Below are 25,823 nucleotides of genomic sequence, written 5' to 3' on the forward strand. Positions count from 1 at the left end.
TTCTAATCTATGAATTAACAATTAAGATGAATATGAAAACGCTTTCATTAAATAAACAAGTTTGTTTTATATTCATCTGTGGTATAAATCAATTGACAAAAAGCGGAAAGATTTTCAGATTTCCAAATTGACTAATACTACTTTAATGATAACCTGGTCCTGCTTTTAATTAGTTTAAGACATTAATTTCTTGTTGTAAGAAACTAATCTCCCCTTTCTGAGGTCGTAACAGGGTCTGTATGCAAACTAACAAAATCGTTTCTCTGAATACTTCAGGTGATTCATTGTTAATATCATTGCAAATTCAGTAATCCCTCACCCTACCTTTTAGTTGAATTAAAAAAAAATATTTCACATTTTGCCCAAAACCCCTAAAAACAAACAAAACAAAAGCTAAAAAAAAGTCATCAAGAGATTAAGAACATCAAAAGATATCAAACATTTTTTTTTTAAAGTTCTACTCACGTTTATATATACATGCATATATTTATTATAGAGACTTTGAAATCAGATAAATTGTTCTGTGAAAGCACGGAAATATACAGTGATTTAATTTCGATGTTTACTATTAGCAAGGAAAGTAAAGCTCAAATAATTTTTTTATATTTGTATGACTTAAAATTACACAGTTTTTCTTTAATGAGTAACGAAATTTTATATCAAGGCAGCTTTCAAAGTCGACAAATCGACCAAAAACAATTAATTCCTGTTGAAATTTGTGCCTCTAGAGTATTTTATCACCACTTCAAACAACATTTAGGCAGTTGATGGTCCAGACTTTAATACTGCATACAAAAAATTTTAGAACGTCAAAATATCCTATATAAAAATTTACAGCAATTAAAATTAACGAGAAAATGCCCGATATACAATCTTCCGCGTGTCAGAAATTTAGTATGATTGATATAGCTTGATTGAGTGACATGGAAGTTCAGTGCTTAACAAGTAAATTTAAGGCTTTTAAAATCTTTTGTGCTGATGTAAACCCGTTTTATTGAATTAACAATTATATAGGCCTCGAAATGTATTATTTAAAGTCTTAAAAGCATAAAAATGCATGAGCAAAGCGAATAAAAATATTAAATGCAAAATGCATCAATATTCTCAATATAGTGATATATATTTGTTTCATACGATTATTTGACAACAGGATTGTGTGTACTCGCTACAAATATTATCTTTTAAGGCCTTTCCACCCTCACAATTTTAATGGTTCACAGTACAAAAATTCATTTTATATAGTTTAAAATTAACAATTATTTAAAAAATGTAGAGGTTGCATTATTTTTAAATATAGGAGACATCAATAAACAGAAGTATAAGTCATCATAAAAATTCAAAATTTACATTTCCTTGGTGTACTTAATATATTTAGCAAATGCAAAATATGTTTATGCAATCTTGTCTTTTTTAAAGGACAGTTGACCTAGTTGCATGCTTTTTGATTGGACATATTTTGTATTTTATGCAACAGGCTATTATATGTATACTATTATGTATACTATTTTTTTTTATTGTCAATTATGTTCAATATATGACCTATTTATCTTTTTTGAGGAGTTGTTCTATTTTAACTATGAGTGGTAGGCAGACAGACATAAAAATTGTACGTTTCTTGTAAACAGCAAAATAAAATTAATTAAGTAAAAAAAAATTCAAATGCATTATTCTGATGCTGAAATGTCCGAAATATTTGTTATTCATTAGATACTTGTAAAATGTGAACAACAGAGAAACTATATATTTTACGTTACAAGTTCAATAAAGGAAAAGCCTGAATGAAGATACCTGAAAATGAGTTATTGTTCTTATCAACATTTTGAAAAGATTGAATAAGTGATTCAAAAAAGAAAGTACATGTTTACGCTTTAAAATTCTTTTCCTTAATAATTTTTATCATTACAACATTGAAAAACATTCTTCCAAAATATATTCTATATTTTATATTGAGCATGAATTGAAATTAAGTTTTCGCAGAAACCTTTGACATCATAGGTGGATGGAAATCACCAACTGATTTTCAAAACAATAATAAAAATAGATCTGGATATTTAAAGAATTTTGCAAATTTTTATGTTTTGCACTTTTAGCATTATTTATATATCAACATTTATTGTCAACATATCAAACAATTTTTGATACACATACATTTTTTACGAGTGTTTATAGAAAAGTTGGAAAACACATTTCATTACGGAAAATCTATAATGTATTTTGAATGACGTAAATGTATGTTTAGTTAAATTCTTATCTTCACAGAGCAATCATTTGGCGTTTAATGACCTTAAGTGACGTAAAAACCTTATTCCACACCTGTTATTGCTTTTTCAGAATAAAAAAATACTGCGCTTTGATCAAGAATACAATTTTTTGTATATGAAATGAAATAAACATTAAGGGATGGTATTTTATGTCTTGTTTTTTTTACGGAGTTTAATCGGGTTAATTGAAAATAAATACGTATGGATTGAGTATTGTACTCATAATCACAGCCAAGCCCCATATCCCATTTTTCTTTTATGATTGATATACATCGGGATCGTTTTACTCGTCATTTGAACGCTTTATTTTTGACGTTAAATTTGACGTCACGTCAAACGTTCAATTGAAATCGCAAGAGTTATCTCCCCCAGTGTGTTGTACGTCTTTAAAAAAAACACTCTTTGATACTCTACTCCTTAAACACCTACATGTAATTGTTCATACCTATTTCCGTGTGACTGTCAAAAGCCGCATATTGGTAGCTCCGTAAACACATAATTAACCTTTTTAAAATTTGTGACTTTTTGAAAGTGAACGCTTTGGAAATCACAACAGGATGCTGCAATTTTAACAGGAGAGTTAACAAAGGGCAGTAACCTCTCCAAGTAAAAGTTACAATCTTTTGAGTAGCCTACCGCAGATAGATTTTTTTAATTTATAGGTTATTTAATTAGTGCATTATTTTAAAATTAAAGAAAAAAGATTTATCTTCCAAAGGATTTGAGAAAAGCTTTATGTTAATGTTGACTTCAATATAAATAGGGATCTGAATTATATAGGGATCGATGGGCTTGTTTTACTAACATACTCTAAAGTACTCTATCGTACTAGCGTACTCTATTTAGTAGGAACCGGTGATAAGTAAAGACGAGATCGCCCGTGGGTTTCCGACGATGTGGTACATGTAATGTCCTGTCTCTGAAAAACAATTCTTTTGTGTTAACAACTGATTTTAAGTATATAATGCGTGATCATGCCATTAATATATGTGAATTATAGGCCTAAATGAAATCATGCGCGGATCTAGAGGGGGGGGTCAGGACCCCCCTCCCCCCCGTCGAATTTACCAGGTAAAGAAATGTATATACTAAAACAAGAAAATAGTGACCATGGACCCCCCCCCCCTGATAAACGCGAATATGTGGTGAAATGGGTATGATGAGTGAAAGATTGGAGACAATAGAAGTCACCACTACCCCCCCCCCCCCCCTTACGAAATAGGTTTTTGAAGTTTGGGCGAGTTTCCTCCCCCCCCCCCTTTTTTTTTGCTTGTCGAGAAATTTCTGGGATTGGGTTTTTATTTTTGTTGACTGAGGTGGACCCCCCCCCCCCCGGAAAAAATTTCTGGATCCGCGCCTGGAAATCATGCAAAGGACAACAGTTATGTGTAATGTGTCCCTACTATTTCAAACGGGAACATTCACTCAAAACAAATGTATACATGACTGTATGTTATTCTTGATATATTAAGCTCAAATAATTAAAACAGTACTACATGTTACCCAGAGAAGGACTAATAGCACAGCTGTACATTGGAATGTAAAGATTTGATCTCTTTTTAGTATTTCTTGTTACTATATGTATCGAGAATAGGTCTACATGCAAAAAGACAGAGACTTGAAGAAAAATAAACAAGCGTATAAAAAATCCAAATATAGTCTTTGAAAGGGCGAAAAATTAAAACTATAATATTAAGTGTGGCACGCACCAGAATGATTCGATACCTCGAATGTAAATTATCAGCACGTATTTCAACTGTTGTTCTATTTATTTATATTCTTTTTGGGGAATTTCAACTCAAGGGCAGTGATGCCCATTATTTCTATTCAAAGGTACATTCTATTTCCGCCATAGAAGAGTTACAAACACTTCTTAGAGCCCTATCATAGGTGTCGGAAGATTTCAAAGCGAGGGTTGATTCGGGGGGGGGGGGGGGGGGGGTTAAACCATGCTCTTTTGTGAAAATTTGGAAAATAAACAAATCTATTTATCTTATAGTATCATCTAAATACAATACACATGCCTCTGAAATGTCGTATTTTTATTTATAATCGATAAAATAAGGGTTCTCACTATCTTACATGTCTTTAAGTTCCTTTAAGTTTTAACTGGAGCGGCAGGTACATTTAAAATTTGAACTGAGTTTGGCATGTTTTATACCATGCTGTCCTAGTCAGTCGACCAAACGCGGCTCTATATTCTGAAAAGTTCACTAATGGAAATACAACGTAATCTCAATCTCATACTCCCCGTTGAGGCCTCATCTACAGAGAGACAAACGATCTCTGGCGGAAGTTTGATCTCAATCTATCACAAAAATATCATAATTTTTTCAAGGGGCAGACCTATCCTGAAGGACTTCTAGGCCAAAATTCATAGAAAATCAACCCTTTACGGAACAAGATAAGATGTTTCAACCAATTTTGGAGGTTTATTGTAAAGTTGTAAATACTTGATTTAACGTTACTTGTAAAATACAAACTAGTGTGGGAAAAATCTGTCATTGCGGTAAAAAAAAATTTAAGACTCGTTTCAAATGTTACTTTTTCCATGAAATTGTTTTCTCATGCTGGTCAATTCTTTTGTTTTAGTGAATATATAGAACTAAATTATATGAACATTGGCTGGCTTCTTCTGATTAACTTCTAAATCTGAAGATTTCATCGTTAAGTTATCCAGCATTGTATTCTCAATCTGTCTTACACATTCACGATACTTTATTTTATAAACTTTATAATTTTAAAAATCCAATCTTGCAATCGTATTTAAATTCATAGTTTATAGCTACATGTACATATTCCGTCATCCTGGCATGTAGTTTCTGAACATATAACTGTGAATGTGTGTACTTTTGATGTTGTGTAATTTGTTTTCCGGACACTTTTTGTCGCACTCTAGAGATAGTCAAACATGTAAAATAGGAATTGAAATTTGAGGCTTAGCCCTCGTGCGTTTTTGTTAGTTTAGCCATTCCTTTCTTTCATTTTTCTCCCGAGGCTTATGTATTGTACCTTTCGTCTTTTATCAAATAAAATAATTGGGCAAAAAATAATACTCTCATAATATTACTGATATTATAAGAGGAATTGAAGACTAACATTTATGTAGTTGTCTGGTTTCCTACAACGGGGTAAGTATCTTGATACCGTACTCTGGGCAGTGTAGGTTTTGTATTTATACAATTATACCTTTATTAAAAATATAAGTATTCAAAATAAAAAAAAATCAAAATAGTCATTGTTTATTAGCAAGTTTAAGTAGATACAAGGGTTCGTTTTACCTATTCCCACTTTCTGAAAATCAGGTAGGAAAAAGTAACATTTTATGTGGGAATAGGTGGAATTTTTAAGTAAACCAAATGATTTAACTGCTGTATCAACAGTTGATCAATGAACAACTGAAAGGAAAAATAGATTTTTGAAATTCTAAATCAGACTTTTTACTAATATTTAAAAGTAACATTGGAAATTTTTATTGAATTACTGATGAATGATTTTTCCCGATAATTTATTTATTATATTTTCTAAAATTCAGCCATTTTAAATAAATGCATTTTTAAAACAAATCTTCCCATTTTACGTTTACACTTAAAGATACAAAAGGGGTTTGTAACCCTTTATTTTCAAATAATTAAATTTATTATAGCATTTTTTTGTATATGTATTGCATATATTGATTAAAATAAATAATTTTTTCTCAAACTATTTATTTTCTGTCTTCAAATGTATAAAATACATGTAAATCCAAGGTGAGATGTAATTACTGTAATAAAAACAGGAATAGGTGGAATTGAGATTTTTAAAAAGTGGGAATAGGTAGGAGGCACCGATGGAAGACATTGCACTGATTGCGGGGCATGTCAAAATTACATCAAACGCAACCGAGATACCCCCTTTCAGGTAGAGACAGGATGTGTACTATACATTTAATGACACCTGTGATTCTAAAACAATGAAGCCCTTTTCAACAGACACCTGGGATTCACACCTTTTGTTTTATAGCATGGGAAAAATTTTAACTTCAATACAATGAGATTGCATTCAATTCCTGAGTTTCAGGAATTTTGAGAGGTTCTCTCTCCATGTATTTTAAAAAAAAAAAATAGATTACTGATTCTATTCATAAACAATTAAACATGTCCGAACTGCTTATTCTATTCTTTCATTCTTGAAGCAAATAGTTACAATTTTGAACCATCATGAAAACAATATTTAAAAAAAAAAACACCCCCTAACTATAAAGATGCTAAAAACAAGATTTTGCGTGTATTGTATAAACCGACAGATGCATTTAATTTTATGAGAAAAATTAACTTAATTAACTAAGTTATTTATAAAATTAGAAACTGAAATATTTCGCTTCGAAAAAAAATTCAATTTTAACCAATTTGCATTTTATTTTTATATTTAAATGATAATATTATGTAGTATATGTACATTATCCCTAACAAATCAATACACATTGGTTAAAATTGAAAAAAAAAGTACTTCAAGAAATGATAATTAGTTAAAATAAACATGAAGAATGATAAATAGATAACATTGCTGGATTTGAGAACATTCTGCTTGAAAATATATCTGGAAGGACTTTATCTTATAAACAATGAGAGGATTATAATCATGATAATACAAAATTAATATAAATACATCATCAGTCTGTTTTAATTATTTTACAACATAATTATACTTACCCGATAGTCTTCATTTTTCTTATCAACCTGTCACGTGGCGCAGCAGGGGTCAAAGTAAAAACAGATACCTACCTGCGGCCAGGTGAGACCCCGCAACGCGTTCCCCATTGGATGAAGTAAACACGTGATCATTTTTAAAAGTTAGAAAGGGACATATTCTGTATTGGTTTGTCCAAATTTAAAAAGATTAAAATAAATTTGATTTAAAGTTTATTAAAAAGTTATATGTACACATTTATATATTTATATATATAGTTAAAAAGTCTCAGTTTTGTAAAAGAAAGGGCGTACTTTAATTTCGTGAAGGCGGACATTACGAGACGATATTTACAATCCGAAATATTGAAGGACATTTAACGGCGGACACTGTGTGATCAGTGACGAGTTTACCGAGAAAAGACGGACTTTTCTTTGCGGCGGACATAATCTGACGATTTTTTCATTTCGGAAGAAAGGCGACTTTTCTTGTCGGCGGACAATATTGCGTTTTGTTTTAGAAGGTATTTTGTAGCGGGGGACATAATATTACGATTTGTTTGGAAGAAAGGCGGACATTTTGTAGCGGCGGACATAGTGTGACGATTTTCTTGAAAAAGAGGCGGACATTTCGTGACGGCGGACATAGTGTGACGATTTTTCTGAAAAAGAGGCGGACATTTCGTGACGGCGGACATAACGTGACGATTTTTCTGAAAAAGAGGCGGACATTTCGTGACGGCGGACATAACGTGACGGCGGACAAAACGTGACTCAACACTTTTCATGGTTTAATTCTTTTTTTAATCTTATTTTCGAAAGTCTTTTCACGTCTTTTTCTCAATAAAAATTGAATACCTTTCTCAAAACATATCATATGTTTTTGAAATGTCTTTGTTTTCGCATCGGATAATAGTTAACTTTAATCATAAATCATAACAGTGTTGCATAGTTCAGTTATCGGGTTAATTTGAGAAACTGCAAACCAAAGAGGCATTGGTGTATTGAAGGAGTAATGTCCTGAAACTAATTAGCTACCAGGCCCACATTTTTTAAGCAATGAGTTTCAAGTATCCGTTTGAAATTATTGTCATTTTCATAAATCGTATGAATATATGACATTAAGGTAGTTCGTCATCAGTTTTTACGAGACATCCAAAATTGATAAAGACAAATACCTTAGTCCTTTCTCCATAACGACTTCTCATCAAATGAACACTGAGGCTAATAATGGCCCTGTTTATACAATATACTACAGTGGCTGCAACGGTATTGTTGACAAACCTATCGTGTAGAATCGTACGTGTACCGTGCGTGATCGTTCGTGTAACGTGCGAGATCGTTTCGTGTGTATCAGACTCAATTGCTTGCGGTTTTAATCGTGCGATATCGTGCGTTTAGAATCGTGTGAATTTCGTTTTGTAAATTTTTATCGGAATGTTATTTGTAAAATAAGCATTTCTATTGTTTTTTTTATTTATTTATTTAAAAAAAATAAAATAAAATGAATGAAACTCATTGTACATAATTGAATGCATAAAGAACTAATTATTGCTAGTAAAAAAGCAATATATTAAGTCGTAAAATATTAATTTCTCGTCAAATAGCGCGATCAATATTGTGATAAACCGTACTTTAACGTTTTTTTTTAAATCTGCTTTTTATTCTTGTTTACTGCTTCTTATGGTAAATATATTTTTTAAAATCAATACACCAAAAATTAATATTTTTTTTAAAGTACATAAATATAAATTTTCTTAATGCTTACATATTTACATTTGCCAATGTCTTTCCTTATATGACAATACTAAAAAAAATGAAATTCAATTTTCGATGACATGCAATCGGTCACATTATCAGACTTTCTTGCGTATGGAAAACAAACTGCACGTGCAATTTGGAAAGTTCCGACTGTGACGTCACATAACGTCATAGCAACGTTACGTTGCATTTCAAAATCTAAGTCTAAATAATGCCTATATTTGTTTGTAAAATGAATGAAAACGTAAAATATAAATATAAGAAATAAAATATCATTTTTAGAGTTTCATTGGGGTATGACATGAAGTCGGTACGTGATCAAATCTACTATAACGCCCTTCGGGCGTTATAGAATTTGATCACGTGACCGACTTCATGTCATACCCCAATGCAACTCTAAAAATGATATCTTATTTCTTAAATAGATATTTAGAAAGGAATATACATGCACACGACATGATTTTCGGAGTTTCTGATTATCAGTGTTTATTTCGGGGGCTTACTTTTAAATTAATTTTTAAATTTCTGCAAATAAATAAAGGTTAATAATTGCAATTGGCAAGTTTATTTTTAGAGATTCACAAACATTGAATCAATGGAAACATACAGATATAATTCGTAGTTAAATTTGGGTCATTCTCTGCTGCCATTTCTTTTCAATCGTTCCCCCCTTTCTGCATATCATGAAATCCAATTCAATCAAATTATACTGCCCACATACATGTGCATCTTCTGAAAGAACGAAAGAAATTCGTTTTCTTAAGTCAGAGATCGAATTACCTAAAGAATTATTTATAATCTTAAATATTAGTTCTTACGTGTATTAATTTACAGAAATATTCATTTCCGGGTTTTTTCAAAGTCTATGAAATAATATTGAGAATTCTTTAAAATCTTAAATTAGTATTAAGCCATATTTCGTTTTGAAAATATCCATTCCTAAATATTTTGAACTATTTTGAATGAAGAATCGTGCTTTTGCGTTAGCAATCGTGTAAGATCGCGTAACGTGTAGAATCGTGTGCGTGAAGGATCGTTCGTGTAAGAGGTTTAATCGTGCGTTAATCGTGCTGAATTGTTCGTGTAAGTTGTCAACAATGAGGTTGCAGCCACTGTATTTCTAAATATGCTGAGTCATTTGAGGAAATGTCTGAACACAGTAGCCATTTGATTAAGCGGACTAATTTAATCCTGGTTGTCTTATTTGCATATTATTAACTCCTTCAACAAAGATGTTATGAAATATATACAAACATTTTTCTTCGTACACAATACACTGTCTTTCAAAATTTCTAAAACAGGAGTTGTCAATTTTACTAATTTGTCGAAACAGATATCAAATTTTTCCCAACAACGTTTGAAATTGTCCAAAGCTATTTCATTTGAAAGAAATAACTACTTCGTACGACCAAATGATAAAAGATCACTCAATCATTGCATAACTCAAGTCTCAGAGCTTAGATTTTAAAAGCTCCCATGGTTCGTCTCGCAGCTTAAAACTGTCATTGTTTGTTTCAAAGCTAAGATGGTTAAAAACCATTGATTTAACTTCTGTAATAGGAGAATCACATAGTTGATCATAGCAATCAGTTAATTAGAGTGTAACTTCATTAATACTGATATACTAGTATTCCGGTCCTTTCGGAAGTTCTGTCTCCCATTCTCTTATAGAAAACGACGTTATGTTCTTCGTCCAGGAAATAAACTTGCTCTTGGGTAACTGGAATCTTGCTGACTTCCTCAATGATATACTTTAACTGTAGTACATTGTAAAATTGTAAAAAATAATATAAGTCGCTATATGTGTTACAAAGAGAATTTATATTATGTCTGAACAAATACCTAATTCCTCTGTGCGATTAATAAGTGCGCCAACATAAATGTAAAAATCATCTAAACAAAAAAAAAAACTAAACTTTCAGAATTTTTTTTCTTAAGCCAATTTGACATAATTATTGTAATTTGTTTGAACAAACATTTAATTCTTTGATTCTTTGAAAGACTTAATATTTTTCTATGTCCCTGTAGCATTTATTTTCTACAAGTATAACTTACAAAATAGCATGGCATTATTTTAAGATTTCTTAATTAACACATAATAGAGGATATATAATCCCCCTTATCCACATCTTTCATATACATGTTGTCGTCGGAATGTACAAAAGGGTGATGTTAAGCCACTATTGATCTGAACATAAAACAAGTGGCATTTGTCTTGATACCAGTTTTTCCCTTTTAGGACGAAATGTGAAGAACTGGACTAGGCAAAGCTAAAAGTAGGCCGATATTAGTCCCCTTTTGTAATCTATTTGTCTTATCTATGTAGTTAATTCTCTGATAACTCATCTTTCAATATGATCATTTTATGCCTTGCAGTCGTCGCCCTTTCAGGTTTGAAAAATTCTATTCCTAAATCGATTCAGTTTAGTTTATGCAAAAAAGACTTTAATTAATAGATACATTTTTAAACATATGTTTTGTCAAATCGTATGTAGGGTTTTGCAATCTCTGTTTTTGTTTTTAGGAGTTACTGTAACCTGAATTTTATATAAGCGTTTCATTGCTACACTAATGTTGTAAATGAACGCAAGAACTATTACAAAAATGCACTTTGTTTTCATTATAAACACAAATGTCATTTAAAACGAATTGAGAATGTCCATCAATGTGATGACATTTTGATTTTCAAACATATCTTCTCTTTATCAATTTATTTCTATACGCTCTTTTCATTTGGAGGCAATTCTTCAAACTGATTTGTTATTGCTCAATGAAAATTGTTCTCACTATGTTTACATTGCAAAGTTGTGGCTGTCTTTCATCTTTTATAATAAAATTAATTTCTTTTCTATCTTTTTTATAATTACAAGAATTTTATCCATTTTTTATTACAGGGTTCTCTGCGGTGATATCAGTATGTCCTATAGACTGGGCAGAATTTAAAGGGGAGTGCTTTTACTTCGGTCATGACAGGAGATCGTGGGTTGATGCAGAGGTCAGAATTGCCTGTATAATTAACATGTTTTACACATGTGAAATGTGTAATATTAAGAAAATTAGTATTATTGACCTCTTCAGAAGTTATGTTTTATAATCTACATTCATAAGAAAAGTTGATTTATATTAGATTTAAAAAAAAGAAGAAGATAAAAACATTATATTATACGTATATTTAAGCTTATGATTAAGAGATATATCGACATATCTGCATGCAGCCCAAATGTAATTCCAACTTAAGGCTTATCTTATTGCTAAACTATGAACAAATTTTCAATTATATTTTTTTAAAAATTTGAACGTAAAATTCTTAAGTATATTCAAATAAATTTCTTTACAAAATTATGTATTATACTATATAAGTAGGAAAAAACCTCCAAAAAAAAGGATTGATTAATGATTATATACTGTTTAACGTCCCTCTCCAGAATATTTCACTGATATGGAGACGTCACCATTGCCGGTGAAGGGCTGCAAATTTAGGCCTATGCTCGGCACTCAGGGCCTTTGAGCAGGGAGGGTTCTTTATCGTGCCACACCTGCTGTGACACGGGGCTTCGGTTTACACGGTGGACCGCCCCATTTAGTCGTCTTTTACGACAAGCAAGGGGGTATTGAGGACCTATTCTAACCCGGATCCCCACGGGGCCCCAAAAAAGGGACAAAACCTGGCGTGTATAACATAATCTCATAAAAGACAAACGTCGGTCAACCTCTAAAACCAATATACAAAGTTTTAGGATAATTTCAATGATGATACAAAGTTTTCATGATGTGCTTTAAATAAACGGCATTGCTAGTAATTTTCATTGCGTAAATATCTTAAGAAATCGCAATATATACTATTAAAAATCATTATTATTATGACGTCAATCTATTCCTTGTTTATGATATCAGGGCCAAATGAAATACACTTTTTAAAACGAAATGGTTTAAAATTGCAAGATTAGTTATCAGAGGCTTAATAGAAAATCGATCAATCCAACATTGCTGAAATAATCTCAAAAACTAGGTAAATTATTGACAAAAAGTGGATGAAACACGAATATTTACATTCCCTGTTAAAGGTATCATTTTGTAAGTACAATGCAATAACCTTGCCAGCAAATATAATTTTTCATTCCGTCAAATGCTGACTGACGGTTTTTCCATACTAATTGTTAGTCTATTATTTATACTCTGAATTGACGACAGACTTTTCCGTTATTTCTCAATTATGACAAGTAGCACATGGCGGATGTGACCGGTCAGCAAGGGAGACTCACTCCTCCATGGCACCTGATCCCACCTCTGATGTTTTGGAGGTCCGTGTTTGCTCTGCTATCATTTTGTTTTGTTGTATTGACTCTTTATCATGAATACTGTTCATTATCTTATTATGTTTCATTGCATATCAGTTTAAACAGAATAATATGAAAAATGTTTCAAATATTTAGGTTCATGTGATCAATGGCATTGAATTTTTTTATTTTTACTTTTTGGTTTAATTCGATTTTCAGATTTAAGATTTTTAACAATGCTCGGAATCAAATTAATGAATTATCTTTTTGAAGTAATTTGGATGTGTTCAAAATGTAATGCAGTTGTAGTTCCAAATTTTCAAGGGATGATGCACAGGATGACATATATTGTATAATCATATATTAGTATAAAAATAAGCTTTAACTACATTTGCTCTAATTTATACGTTATATGCAGAAAATAATATTTAAGATACGAATAAAACAGTTACGTGTATCCTCCATATTTAAGTTTGTTGTAAATCTCAGTTCACGGCATGTCCGATTTACTATGCTATCAAATATGCAACATGTAAAAAGAAAGCTGTATGACCAACATGATACGTGTTGGCAAAAAGGTACTTCTCTTCTACTCTAAATCGACAATAAAGCGACAGTGCCCTTAAATCTGCATGAAGTTATTAACTTACAATGTATAGCGGAAATATTTTCAGAATCAGTGTCGGGGATTACAAGCATATTTGGTGACGGATGATAACCCAGAAAAGCACAACTTTCTCTCCAAAATCACCAGTGTTCTCCATTGTGAGTAGTCATATAGACCTCGATACGAAACGACTGATCTCACAAATCAATCAATATCAATATGATATAAATATTACTCTATATTACGTACCTTGTCATATATTTCATTATGCAATAACAGAACACATTTTTGCTAATTTCACTTTTGAAAAATTCTATAACGTAAAATGTGAAACAAATATCAGTGGTCAAAAAATGAATTTCACAAGGAAATCTAAGTACCCCCCCCCCCCCACCCCCTTAAAAGAAATAAAAAGGAATATAAAAATACATGATGAATTGGATATATTTTCTTTGTATTTATATTTGCATAATGCTTAAAAAAATATTTTCTGTCTTTATTTTGACAGCCTTAAAACAGAGCACCTTTTGGATAGGTGCTAGCGACTACACTATAGAGGGGTCATTCCGTTGGCTGGAGACTGGATTCCCTATAGGGAACTTTTCAGCGTGGGGCGCTGGAAAACCCACCAGGAATATCACAAACAACTGCGTGCGCATGTTTTACCAGGGGGACCAGTTTAAATGGGAGGACTACAACTGTAACGACCGGACAACGTATTTCATTTGTGAGAAACAGTACGTATATAACACATTTAACGATTGTTTTGTAAGTCAAGGAATCTAAGATTCTTCAAACGATATATTTTTATTTGACAAAAAGACCAAAGTTAAATTATAATTTGTATGTATTTTTTTAACTTGGGATGAAGGGGTTGTATTTATATTGTGGAAGTATTTCATTATAATGAAATCATTCTTCTTTCGTTTTTTTGATTATTGTTTAAAGATTCTTTCGAAAATGTTCACTCATACGGAGACGCAAGTTAAATTTTGTGAATTGCCTATTTTGATCTGTGATCAGCTCTTAGGTCCATTGAGCTGTTTCGTGCCCGAACCTACTGGGACCTCAATTTATACAGTTTTAACTGAAAGACAAGTCTCCAGGTTCCACAGTCGGATTCGTAAAGATCAACACCTTACTCCTTGACTCTAGAGCAGACGCTCTCACTACTACGTTACATGAGCGACTTTATCGCGCAAGAATAATGATGTTTGAACGCTAAAAAGTACGTTGGTCGACGGAATTTCTTTCTTATTTATTTAGTAATGATTATAGGGTGACGGACTTTTTCACGTTTTAGTATATTTCTCATCACCATGAAAGGAATTGTTTTTTTAAAAATTAAGCGTTCTTTTCCCTAAATGTATACGTAAAAACTATTTCGAGCGAGATATGATTTATCCAATTCTACGAAAATATTCTTTTATCGCCCCCTTTTGGTAAAATTTCACTGCACTTTTGTCACCTGCGTGGCGCAGTGGTTAGAGTGTCTGCTCTAGAGCTACCAAGTAAAGTGTTGATTCTCACGCCGCGGGTTCGAATCTCACTGTAAGACTAGGAGATCGGGCCATCAGATGATACTGCACATGTATAAACCGAGGTCGAGTTTCGCAGTAGGTAATGGCACGAAAAAGATCCCTCCCTACTCAATTAATTGCCCTTAAGTGCCGAGTATAGGACAGAATTCGCAGCTTTCAACTGGCAAGTGGTGGTGTCTCTACATGAGTGAAAAATTCTTGAACGAGACGTTAAACAACATACAATCATTCAATTATCTCACTTTTATTCTGAGCGCTTATAATTTCAAAATTAGATTGGCTTCTAAAGTTCGTTTGACACTTAAAACTCTTTTCTTTTTATGGCTTCGTAATAGAAGAATCGGAGGTACAAAGATTTTGCCCTGTTCGTCCTTCTGTCTGTCTTTATGAGTGTCCGTCTGTCTGTTTTTTTTTTGCAAAGAAGTTAACTTTGCCCATTACTATTCTTAAAGCTTTTATAAATCACACATGTTTTCTTTGTGATAGGACCTTTTTCTGGTTATCAACATCATTGACCTTTTTGACCTTGGATTTTGACTTGCATATGAAAAACTTTAACCTTCGCCGTAATCTACCATTATTGTTTCACAACACACATCTTGTTTTCCAATAGATCAAAATTAAATAAAAAAGAAAAGAAAAAAAATATTGACCTGAATCCTCTGTATATTATGACAATTTAAATTACAATAATGTTCCATTTACAATAAATTGTCTGGGTTTTTTTATCCTTGTTCTTAATATCGCAAAATATATGTAATTTTTTTTGTAGAAGGAAACATAGCCTTCTTTTAATTTTTTTTTTATTTTAACTCTCTATAATGTACATTTTTTTCTTTCTTTCTTTTAGAGCTCAAACAGTCGTTGTGCAATAATCCGGTATTTGGTCGAAATGTCTATACAGGAAATAAATGTGTCATTTTTTAATGCCGATTCAGATTGTTTTTTTAATAAAGGATTTCAATTTTCGCAATGATTTTGAAAGGCTCAAATGATTATTTCCTGTTACATAAAACATCAAGACGACTGATTTTAAGAGCTAAGAATCCTTAGAGAACAGATAAGAAAACGTGTGTAACTTTTAGGAGTCAACCGAAGCAAATAAAATACATTTTGTGATAAATAACAACAGAAAGTACCTAGACCAGTGAAAACAGGTGCAGAAAGTTACAGATAATAAAGTAAAAGATAAACTGGAATCATTCGACGGAGCCAACGAGGAACTACAAAGCTCGGTGATTGATCTCCACTCAAGATGAAAAAAGAGATACCCTAATTTTTCTCCAAAATCCCAAAGCACGCGTGGAAAGAAATAGGGAATTTCATTAGAGGACAATCAGAATAGATTATGAAATAACATTCGAAAGAGTGCATAGAATTAATAAGTTGAGTGTAGACTATAGACTAGTAATGTAAATGTCATGGGACTCTTTAACCATACACAGAAGCGTAAGCGTAGTCATGGGCATCGATCTCACAATAAACCTGCAATACACGATGTCTCTTTTGATTTATTACAACCTTATGTAATTTGTCATATTCGCACCAAACTCTACTCTGTCTCTTTGAACCATTTGAATAGCCTTCTTGGAAGTAGTGACAGTATTGACAGTAGTGAAGGAAAATTTTCAAGAACAATGTGCGAGAATATATTCAAGAAGTGGTTTGAATAAGATGTGGATGCTAAAAAATTCCAAAAAACAATTGGACAACTTAATTGTTATCACAATTACGTCTTTTCAACTTTATACACAACCATTCCCTACGACAAATCAAAGTCCAGGATTTTGATATCATTTACAGCTGCTTTTTTAATAGAAATCGACCTAGTAAATTTACTTACCTGGTCATTGGTTATTTGCAGAATATTTTTCTTAAAACACATTCGGATTGCACAAAAACAGTCTTTTATGTTGACATCAAAAAATGCTTGAGTTTCTGATTCACAGTATTTATGTACTTTCGGAGACTAGATCTTCCAACTATCTATTGAAATTCCAGCGGGTACCAATTGCGCTCCATTATTGACAGACTTATTTTTGTATTTAGATGAAGCAGAATTCCTGCAAAGTCAATGCATAAAAAAGAAAACAACACTTCTTGGGGCTTTCAACCCGACATTTAGTTATATCGACGGCGTAGTGTCAATAAACAATGGTTATTTCCATTCCTACATCCAAACGATGTATCCTGGAGAATTGGGGATAAAAAATACCACAGAGTCTGACACATTCTTTTTACTTGAATATCTTCCATGGAAAAGACGTTAATTGTAATCTTACAATTAATCTATATGATAAACGTGATGATTTTAATTTTTTGTCTTCAATTTCCCATATTTCTAAAGCAATATACTTCATCACCTTCACGTGAAATGTACATAACTCAATGAAGTCGATACACAAGAGCATGCTCTACGTATGAACATTTCTTAAACGAGGTAAAGTATTGACAAGCAAGTTGATGAAACAAGAATTTCAGCAGTCTCGTTTAAAGTCATCGTTTCGTAAGTTCTTTGGTCGATACAATGACCTTGTATGAAAATACAATTTACCATTAATTCAAATGCTGACATATTTTATTCATACTTATTGTTTATCCATTATTAATACACTTAATTGACGACGGATGATTACATTATTTCTTATCATGGTAAGGAGCTCACGGCGATTGTGACCGGTCGGCAGGGGATGCTCAATCCTAAATAGTACCTGATCCTACAATGTACCTCTGATGTTTCGGAGGTCCGTGTCTGCTTTGCTCCTTTTTTGTATTTTTATGGACTTTGAAATTGAATACCATTCCTTATTCCATATCCTTCTTGAGTACATCAATGAATATCGGAAATGTTCAGCTTCTTCAAAAATGAATACATCCGTACAAATGAAACTTTTCATCTTTTGAAATTTGATGACAAAATAATAAAACACATTTGGATTACACCATTTTATTTAAATCTATAAATATGTTTAATCTTTACGAGTATATGCTTTAAACTTTAAGTGTAATTTAAAAAGCATTTAATAAAGCATAGAACATGTATATTAGGTAAAAATACGTTTATATGAAATAATATCACTTTTCAGTTAATTTCTATTACGGATGAATAGCGAGGTATAAATCGTTGTACTGGTCACTGTTTTAAAATTTTCTGTTTTTAGTTTGGCCACATGAGGAGGTGTTTCATATAGGCAATTTAATTTATTTTTAAATTGTTCATAAAGTAATTGATCAAAAATACTTCGCACTCATCTGGTGATACATGAAAGTGAGTTTATTTTAAGGTATACAATAACCTGATTTCAATTTGTGTTAGCAATATTCTAAATCACGCATAACATCAAATTTTCTACCTTTCCCTGTATTGTTATACACACAAACAAACAGGAGTGTTATTATACAAGGGAGGTTAATACAAAGGCATACATGCATGAATGAAATAAAAATAAACAAAACAATTATTTTTTGCATTTAAACTTGATAACTTAACAAATATATATACATAACAAAACCTTACCCGTCTCTCACTGCTTAAAAAAATTTACAATATAATTTCAAATTGAAAAATGCATCATATTCAATGACATCAGCGTTGATGTTTTCCTTCCTTGATGCAATTGTAAGTCAATGCATTCAATTATCTTTATCTTAAAATTAAAAAACATATCATTTTGTGTTGCTTGTATGATAAGAATACGAGGGGCGTTCAATAAATAATGTCATTAGCTAGATAACATACAACTTAGTAGTCATATGACATAAAGCTTGATTTTCTCTCATTATTGAATCTTTAATGAATTTATAACAGTTCATGTGACCACTTTTCGTCACATAGTTTTATCGTGAGAAGCTGGGAAACATGGGCTATTCGAGACACTGCATTATAAATGAATGGTTAAGAATCAGTAAACTAGAGTGAAAATAAAAGCTACATTAAAGCTGCTGTAAAACTTGTTAAAAATCCCAAAGAAATATTCACTGAAATATGTGACATTTACAGCAACCGATACCTGTTTTATAGACAAATTAGCAGCTTGATTTCAAAGATCAAAAATTATATAATGGGTATCAAAAATGGGTATCCTCTTTGCCAACAAAAATTATAAAAACTCATGTACTGTTTGCCAAATTTCAACAAATAATATTTGATGTTGTATGATTGACTTTAAGACACATAGCAAATTTGATAGACATCATATCGGGAGTTGTTTACACTGTTTTTAAGAAACGTTTGACAGTAATTAAGCTTGGTACTCTAAGGTCACCCTGTATTTTGAAAAATGAGAGAAAACGACAACGTGCACAAAAGTCTTAACAATTATTTTAAAATACCAGTAATTGTAGTAATCCACGTGTTTTTTATATTCAAACAGATACTGGAACATGAATCTATCTCTCTGATTGGATGAAATCCAACTACTAGTATGTTAGAAAAATACTACGTTGTACTGACCTGCAAGTAACGTTCCAGGTCAATACAAGGATTTATTTCCTCTACATTGATCTAAAACAAGATCGGAAATTCCAAATTGATACAAATGGGTTTAAAAAGCTATTTAAACGACTATGTTTTTTTATGTGAATAAAACATAAGCAAATATATATTTTAGGATTTTAGGCCTGTCAACTCGACGTGATACGACCCTTCAGATCTAGTTACTGTTATAATAATATATATGTATCATCTTATCAGTGAATCATATAATACAACATTTATTGCTGATTTTTTTTATTCAATACAATAATTTTGTTATCAGAGGAGTACAATATTCACCGCGCACGACCTAAAAAAAACAGAAAATATTGTATAGTATTTCAAGTATCAAATATAAGCCTACCCATGTTTTGGAAGCCTTAACGTGTTGTTTAAACAGCAATTGTGGAAATTCTAAGACTTTTTCTCTTCGTTACATAGATGATGAACAATATTCAGTACACAATTTAAAATTTGATTATAATTTGTATAGATCAACTCGATCTTTCCATCAATGTAAGGTCGTCAAATATATTACATTTGTTTTATAAAAGATAATTATTTTGTTTTGGCCATATACTACAGATGGTTAAAATGAATATCTTACTTTTATCTGATAGAGAGGCATTAAACGATTCCTTACTGTTTTCTCCTAAAGTTTTGGAATACATGTAGATATATATTTCACAGCATGACATAATGCTTTTATAATTATAAACAATGTTAACTTGAGAATTGTTATCTTATAAATTTCATAATTTTATATGACGTCCACGACCAAATTTTGGACGAGCAGTTTTTTTGCAGATATATATATTTTTTTTCTTCACAAAACTGATATACGGGATATTTCTTTTTCTGAGTCTCCACTATATAAGAATCTATAAACATGTATCATAAATTCCATATCTCTCATTATATTTCGATCAAAAATGTATAGAAAATACATTATTATCTGAATGAAAACCTTTTTTTTTCTTTTCACTAAATGTTATTGTTGTTTAAAGCTACGATGATACGTTCAAATCACGTATCGTACTGTCTTTAAAATACCCAATATTTTTGTAATTCATGTGTGTTGATTTCATGGCAGTTTTTAAATCGATGTAGAGGACAAATTTGATCTTTATCTTCTGATGGTATGTCCTTTTCTTCCAAAAAATAGCCTTGAATTTCCATTGCAAATGGAGTGGCTTTGTCCTCCTGACATCTAATGCCTCGAACAAACATTAACTTCTTGTGAAAAGTTCCTGTAATAGCATTAAGATGTTTTTCTACGGTTCTTTGGATCTGATGCGTTTTTTCCACATCCAGTGACTGTCCTTGGGCATGAAGAACCTGAAGCTGTATAGAATCTGTAGTGACAGAAAGGATGACATAGTACAGTTCAAAAGCAAACAAGGCAACATTTCTGTATAAATGCGAAATTTCATTAGTTTTGCGGACTTTCAGCCCTTTTCTTGCATACATGCAACGACAAGGCGGAAAAAGAAGAAGAAAGGCAAAATTTCGAATCGATATAGAACTACTGATGATCTGCTTCCTGACTGCAGGATTATGTCCTTAGTATCTCGGTTCATTTCTTTGCGATTCATGCATGGAACGTAGTGAGATCCCTCCCCAAGAGCTACCAAACCAAGTCTTTTCATAAAATGCAAGACTATATATTTATGACGTACTGCCTCAAATCTCTCGTAAACTTTCCAGATATCGGTAAGAAGTGTGTCTTTTAAATTCCCAGTATTGTAATATTCCTCCCAATCGTGTACAGGTGTAGTAATACCTTGAAGATGCAGCTTATCGGTGATTATATTTTTAAATGCGTCGACAAACCACTGGACATCAATTATTACGAAATCGTTAAGTTCTGGCTCATTAAAATACAAAACTTTACCAGAATCGTGATAAAATCTTAGCATATCCTCTATTCTAATAGTTTTGTTATTTTCCTTATCATAAACATTGATTTTGTTTGTTACAATAATTTTTTTCTCTTTCTTCTGGCGTAGATGAATTCCAAATATGGCCCATTCTTTCGATATTTTTTCTTCCCATTTTGTAAAGGCTGCAATACTTGCAATCCGTTTTGCTAAATCATCAATAGGGACATGAAACTGAATAGCAAAAAAGTTTTTCTCTGTGATGTATTGTGGCAGGTAAGGACAATTTTTGGGAAGCTGGTTAAGCAGATGATCCATAAAAGCATTTACGTCCTATAAATAAGAAATAAAATTTCTTCACAAATTTATTCTGCTTATTTTGCTTTTAAACCTGTATTTTTATTACCAGGGGTTACGAGACATTAAACAAAATATCAAATTTTAAGTATAACTATATAGCCTTCGGTTTAATTTTTTTTTTTTACGTTTTCAAAAATTCATTTTAAAAATACACGGCTTAACACATGACTGTAGATAATTTCTTTTTAATTGACGTTGTCTGTGAAAATTTTAAACAGCAGGAATTCATTAACAAATTCGTACTTATTTCTTTTTTATAAACAACAAAAATAAAACTTTAAGCATTTTGTTAATGGATATTTGAATTCTGAATTGGTACCAGGATTTCATACCTAATACTGTAGATGTATTTAATTTTACATAACATTACAATATAAAACATAAAAATATTTTTTTTTTACAATATTATAAATATAAAATACATGGTTATTGTCTTGAAATTTAAGCTGTGTTTGGGAGAGGGTAAAATAACGTGAAAGAGGGCGAGGTTTGCCGAGACCTCTTACGTTTTCGACCCGAGCCCAAAAATCGCTTATATTTCAAGACAGTTACCATGTATTTCGTTTATCCTGCAACTTAAAAAAAATAAATACGTAAATCAAGTAAATCGAATTAACTTATATGTACGTTTTCTTTTGCATGGTAAAATTATCATTATGACCTCGCATCACCGATAGTTTGAAGCGTGAAATAGTTATCCCTCCGCATAATAACGTAGATCCACAAAGTTTGTAAAAAATTAACTAGGAAATAGCACAACTAAAAATCATGATTTGGGATGCAATTTATTTCATAAAATATCATCTAAAATTCTAACAAATCAGCAATTTTCGACAGCTTTAATTAAGAAGTATTTTATAAACAAATGACGTAAATTTGTAACAGTCAAGACAGTGTAAAAACCGCAACAATACAGAGTTGGGAAAGTTAAATAATTGTGAATTTATGAGTGATGTCCAGTGTCAATGTTTAAATTCTGGATGTGAAGTGTTGCCCAAAAGCATGGAACTTATATGGCCGGATGAAGAAGTTTCCGACACTTGAAAACTGACATTTTCAGTTTAATTGTTTTGTGGATTTTGTGTACTCATAGGGGTAGACCGAAGTGCTGCTCAAAATGTGTATTTCTTTTGTTGATTTTCGGTTATAGAGCTATAGTTCAAGATAGATTGAACATTTTTATACCCACTTATTTGCATTATATCAGTCGCTGGGATATTTTTTGCGGAGCTTTTGAATGAGATGTTTTCTTGCGTTGTGGTAGGTCAATTTTCTTCCTGTGAAATTGGTTTTTATAGCCATCTCTTTCATGCAGGACGCAACTTTTATATTAAGAACCATTGTGTCACTTCTGGGGTCATCTAGAGGAATGGTATGATTTGAAAGATGGAAGGCGTCGTCATCTGAAGAAAACCCTAGGGTTTTTTTGTCCGAATAAAGTTTGTAAAATAAAACAGAATCTCTTGTGTCCCCGGAAGAAAACATTTTGGGCTTGATCTGGCGTATGTCGACAATTTTGTCGCCATTTCCAGTTTTTGTTTGTCGTTTATTATACTCGAAGTATTTGGTCCCATCTGATGATACTTTAAGTTGAATATCCCCCAACGTAAATTAAAGTGCTCGGTCACTCCTCTTAGTCCAAAGTGAACAGAGTTGTTGAACTAGAGGATATTCAAGAGAAACTCGGGGTTTTCATTTCCATGAATTTTCTTTTCATACAATATGTTAATCTCTTTATCTGAAATTGCCTCAACTTTGCTTGGTTGATTGCCTTTGCATTGTTTTTTTCAGATTTTTTTTGTTTTGCTTTTAAAGATTCGCGAGTCAAACGAAAGAAATCGTCTTGAATGTCGATTCTTTATGTCCATATTTTTGTCGTCCTAGTTTTCTGTCCAAACTACTTATAGTAGTTCTGAGGGAACTTGGTTCGTATTCTTGACCGTCAGTTTTTCTTTCTGATAACACAAACATTGCTAAAAGCTGCTCAAATTCGTCACAGATAATTTCATGCAAATCTCGGTTTTCATTTTGAGGAATTTTCGAAAAAGTTTCACATCTTTTTGAGTTTTCTTAATTGAGTTTGATTTTTCTTGATTTGTTATGAAAGTCTCAAAATCGTTAAATTTTAAATCAATAAATTGGGGGTCATTGTTGACTTGGACTTCAGTTTCTACGATCGACTTAGGTCTATCAGAATGAGATTCTGAAATTTCTGCAGACGCCTTTCTTTCCAATTCTCTAATAATATCTAATAAATTTTCTTCAAAAGCAACATCAAGAATGGGAATTAATACGGAAGGTACAGGAGGGAGCAAGCCTTCGTCATGCGTGTCGCTTGAAGTGATTTGATCCACCTCTTCAGTATTGTGTACATAAAATTGGGGGTCAAAGGCGTCAGCGTCCATTTTTTTGCTAAGTAAACAAAGTAGTCCGGCGTCGAAAGTAAGCAAGAGGCTTTATTAGGGCAGTGACCGGATAAACCTTTGGTTTATTAGGTTACCTTTATTAGGTCAATGCAAGCGGTAGTCGCAGTATGAAACATTACAGTTAATGCTTTCGGAATATACTTTTTTTATGAATACATAACATATTCTGCTATAAACCTGAATAAGCGGAAGCTGCTTTCTGCGGAAAGGTGTTAAATAGATTGATTGATTATATATTGTTTAACGTCCCTCTCGAGATCTTTTTGTGCCAACGCCTACCGCTGAAACGGGGCCTCCGTTTTTAAAGGTCCCATCCGAAGGACCCGCAACTTTCATTTCAAAGTGCTACCCATTTTATCGACTAGGACAGTCGCGGCCGAGATACGAACTCACGACCTCCCGATCACAGAGCGAGCGCACTTACGACTGAGCAATCTTGAACGGTGTGCTAAATAGAACACGAAGACAAAGTATTATGCGTTTATAGCAACAATGTATATCCTAATCTATTTCATAGTTTATAATTGGAAGTTAATTAAATAACCTTATATTCATCAATTCTGTTTTCCCAATGGGTGGCTACAGTAAGAACTATCGGATTCTGATTTTCGTCCTCGGCACAACAGTATGTGTGAATAGACTTCAACCAAAAAACAAAGTAATCTGAAAATAAATTCAGGTGTACTTAGGATACAAAGGTGCATTATACTGAATAAAAGTTGATTAGATTTCCTTCGTTAAACACTTTATAAAGAAATGAACCTGAAACCACATGAAAAATGCATTTCAATACATTAGTATTTAGTAACGATATAAACAAATCATTCGGGTCAAGTTGGAAACAATTATTGAATGAATTATAATGATAATTAATAAATGACGAGGTTCATACACAAAGAACAAAAAAATCTTTACAATTTCATAAAAAAAACATCAGGGGAATTATATTGTAAATATGACAGGCATAGTTTAGGATTTTCTCGAAACTGTCTGTGAGGCCATCTTTTAAAAAATCTTTGTTTTTCCTCTTTCTCCTTCATCTGTTTAAAAGGCCAAATTCTAATTGATTTAACAATCTTAAGAGACAATGCTGTGGTCTTTATTTCCACATGTCAAAAAAAACTCTTTTCATTCTTAAAAAGATCGTTTCTAAGAAAATTAATACAACACATTTGCATCAAATTTTTTAAAAAGAATATTTTCTGCTTCCTTGGGTACGTACCCTTGTTTGTAGATTCCCTAAACTGTTATGATTAAAGTTTATGAATAACCTGGCTTTCAGTTTTAACAACCATACAATGTGTATTCGGATGCTGCAGGACACTGGCATATAGGATTATATATTTATCTAACATTAACAAAACATAACATCTTTCCTTCCTGCTTATCATAGCAACTCTCCTTCCTTGAAACATTTTAATGTCATTTCATGAGTTTTACATGTACCGGTATATGTTTTTGTTTAGGGTCAATTATCTATTGATCAAATCGAGGATAACAAAAGCTGATATTTATAAATGTATTCGGAAACAATCTAAATAATATTGATAGTGTAAAGAAATTGTCAAG

General features: G+C 31.9%; 2 protein-coding genes across 2 annotated transcripts in view; one reads left to right on the plus strand and one right to left on the minus strand.

Moving 5' to 3' along the window:
- Positions 1 to 11,030: 11,030 nt before the first annotated feature.
- Positions 11,031 to 15,995, plus strand: LOC134275818 (perlucin-like protein). Its single transcript, XM_062758111.1, has 5 exons — positions 11,031 to 11,080; positions 11,584 to 11,684; positions 13,641 to 13,731; positions 14,082 to 14,310; positions 15,965 to 15,995. Exons 1-5 carry the CDS (start codon positions 11,044 to 11,046, stop codon positions 15,987 to 15,989), a joined length of 483 nt encoding a protein of 160 aa, XP_062614095.1. The 5' UTR covers positions 11,031 to 11,043; the 3' UTR covers positions 15,990 to 15,995.
- Positions 15,996 to 20,410: 4,415 nt separating this feature from the next.
- Positions 20,411 to 25,823, minus strand: part of LOC134275821 (uncharacterized) — a 104,160-nt gene continuing 98,747 nt past the window's right edge. Inside the window, exons 15-16 of the mRNA XM_062758113.1 lie at positions 24,799 to 24,917; positions 20,411 to 21,801 (exon numbers count right to left, since the gene is read on the minus strand). Of these exons, the coding sequence (XP_062614097.1) occupies positions 21,037 to 21,801; positions 24,799 to 24,917 (884 nt within the window). The 3' untranslated portion in view covers positions 20,411 to 21,036. The remainder of the gene's footprint in view (positions 21,802 to 24,798; positions 24,918 to 25,823) is intronic.

Source organism: Saccostrea cucullata, unplaced genomic scaffold, assembly GCF_032062105.1.
Source record: "Saccostrea cucullata isolate Sc308-1 unplaced genomic scaffold, CSIRO_AGI_Scuc_v1 ctg1310, whole genome shotgun sequence".
Classification (NCBI taxonomy): Eukaryota; Metazoa; Mollusca; class Bivalvia; order Ostreida; family Ostreidae; genus Saccostrea; species Saccostrea cuccullata.

Bases quoted from the DNA above. Each gene is read 5' to 3' on its own strand.
- LOC134275818 (XM_062758111.1), top strand. From the start codon at position 11,044: ATGATCATTTTATGCCTTGCAGTCGTCGCCCTTTCAG. The intron at 11,081-11,583 runs GTTTGAAAAATT...TTTTTATTACAG, and splicing joins TGCAGTCGTCGCCCTTTCAG to GGTTCTCTGCGGTGATATCA. The intron at 14,311-15,964 runs GTACGTATATAA...TCTTTCTTTTAG, and splicing joins TATTTCATTTGTGAGAAACA to AGCTCAAACAGTCGTTGTGC.